We start from the raw sequence: 2,419 nt of genomic DNA on the forward strand, positions 1-2,419 counted from the left end.
ATAAGGGAGAGAGGGATATTTCAAACCCGTTGGGTCAATCAGCACTTGGAAAGTGTAGACACAACAGTAGCCTACTTAGAAAGTGACAACCTGTGGAAAGAGTCGCGGCTGGGTTTGGAGAAAACTGTTATCAGACAAATCACATCACAGCAAATGCCTGACAGCACTCCAAATCAATGTTGAGAGGAGCATCGCTGATTTATTGTGAGAAAAATACATAGCTGCACCGTGCACGGAGATTCCAAACCCCAATTTAGGCGTCATTCAAAATCATGCGTAGAATCGGTCCAATGTAAAATACGGGCTACTTAGATTTCTCATAGTCTACACATTTAGGGGGCGTCGGCCACTTTTGTGATAACCCTAAAAACGGCATGGTGTCACACGCGACCAAGGGCTCCGCCTTTGGGAGGAGCGCAAGGGGTTATTGCAAGGGGAGTAGGCTATTTAGGCGCATTCGAAGCTTCAGGTCACCAAAGTTGCTCATACACTGCACCCGCGGAGAAACAGTGCTCTCTTTCAGTCACGATGTCTACTTATTACGAGGTGAGTTTACCATTTCAGTCATTCAAAAACGTAGCGAATACTCTATAGATGTAATATAGGGATAGGGCTATAGATCGTTTTTCTGTAGAATCAATTAGACAATGTTTCTCAGATTATATCGTCAATAATTGACTTCTATTTTTGTGTGTATTTCATTTTCTCCAAGTGAATTATGGAAGTTTCTCAAATAGAGCAGATGTAGCCCTATAATAGGCATACATTATATTTTCACAAACAGCTAATTATTACATTTAATAGACGTATTATAAACTATTATAAACTTACACTTTCTCCCCCTATTTTTGCAGACCATCATTTTTTACAACGACAACAGCTCGGAAGAATCAGGGGATTATGACTTGGGCTATGAGGAGCCGTGCAACAGAGTCAGTGGTGATGATTTTCAAAGGATCTTCTTACCGACAGTTTACGGAATAATATTCCTGTTAGGAATCGTCGGGAATGGACTGGTATTGATAGTGATGGGCTACCAGAAAAAGGTCAAAACGACTGATAAATACAGGCTGCATCTCTCGGTGGCTGACCTCCTATTTGTCCTCACTTTGCCTTTCTGGGCGGTGGATGCGGCCAGCAGTTGGTACTTTGGCGGTTTCCTCTGTACCGCTGTGCATATGATCTACACCATCAACCTGTATAGCAGCGTCCTCATTCTGGCCTTTATCAGTGTGGACAGGTACCTGGCAGTGGTGCATGCCACCAATAGTCAAACCACCAGGACGTTTCTTGCAGACAGAGTGATCTATGTAGCTGTATGGCTACCTGCAGTGATTCTCACTGTGCCTGACACAGTGTTTGCCACAGCTCAGAATAGAGTCTCCAGAACCATCTGTCAACGCATCTACCCCCAGGAAACTAGCTTCTACTGGATGGCGGGGTTCCGTTTCCAGCACATTCTAGTAGGCTTTGTCCTTCCCGGGTTGGTCATCCTCACCTGCTACTGCATCATCATCGCCAAGCTGTCCCAGGGGTCCAAGGGTCAGGTGTTGAAGAGAAAGGCTCTCAAGACCACTGTCATCCTCGTCCTGTGCTTCTTCAGCTGCTGGCTGCCGTACTGTGTGGGGATCTTCGTGGACACCCTGATGTTGCTCAATGTGATCTCCCATAGCTGTGCCCTGGAGCAGAGTCTGCAGACTTGGATCTCAATCACAGAGGCTCTGGCATACTTTCACTGCTGTCTCAACCCTATCCTTTATGCTTTCCTGGGTGTTAAGTTTAAGAAATCTGCCCGGAATGCACTGACTTTCAGCAGTAGATCAAGTCATAAGATACTGACAAAAAAGAGAGGACCCATTTCATCTGTGTCAACTGAATCTGAGTCTTCAAGTGCCCTGTCCAGTTAACAGTCACCAACCTATGACTTTTAACCTTCAGGTTAAAACTAAGCTATAATTTCAGGGACTAACTACATTTTGTACAGTTTTTAAAGATTTGTCTATTTGTAGTTGCCACTTGAGTATTCGTTCTCCGTAAATCAAATGGTTGTATGTACATAGACGATTTAAATCTACAGGCAGAGCCTGGTGGCCATTGACTTGTCAAATGTATATTTTACTCCTGCTACATTTCCTTGCAGATCATTATAAAGGATGCATTGTTCTAGCAATATGCTGGGACATGCAATTCTTCTTCATACCTGCTACGGGATACTATCTGTTTTCTTTTAAAGATCTGTACATAGTTGTTTGCCTTTGTGTTCGCACTTAAGTTGTGCGATAAGAAGTTATTATTTATTGCTGTCGCTCATGCTGAACGGTTTTTATTATTATTTTGTTATTAAGTGTTTGTATCATTTCAAAGTCATTGCATTTTTGTTCAAGTGTTCTAAAATAAAAATTTGAGAAAGGACATGTAA

General features: G+C 42.9%; 1 protein-coding gene across 1 annotated transcript; it reads left to right on the forward strand.

Moving 5' to 3' along the window:
* The first annotated feature begins 323 nt into the window (after positions 1 to 323).
* LOC106581841 (C-X-C chemokine receptor type 4) lies at positions 324 to 2,419 on the forward strand. The gene is made up of 2 exons (XM_014164248.2): positions 324 to 546; positions 855 to 2,419. The coding sequence occupies exons 1-2, from the start codon at positions 529 to 531 to the stop codon at positions 1,905 to 1,907; spliced, it is 1,071 nt and encodes a 356-aa protein (XP_014019723.1). The 5' UTR covers positions 324 to 528; the 3' UTR covers positions 1,908 to 2,419.

This window comes from Salmo salar, chromosome ssa21 (genome assembly GCF_905237065.1).
Source record: "Salmo salar chromosome ssa21, Ssal_v3.1, whole genome shotgun sequence".
Taxonomy (NCBI): domain Eukaryota; kingdom Metazoa; phylum Chordata; class Actinopteri; order Salmoniformes; family Salmonidae; genus Salmo; species Salmo salar.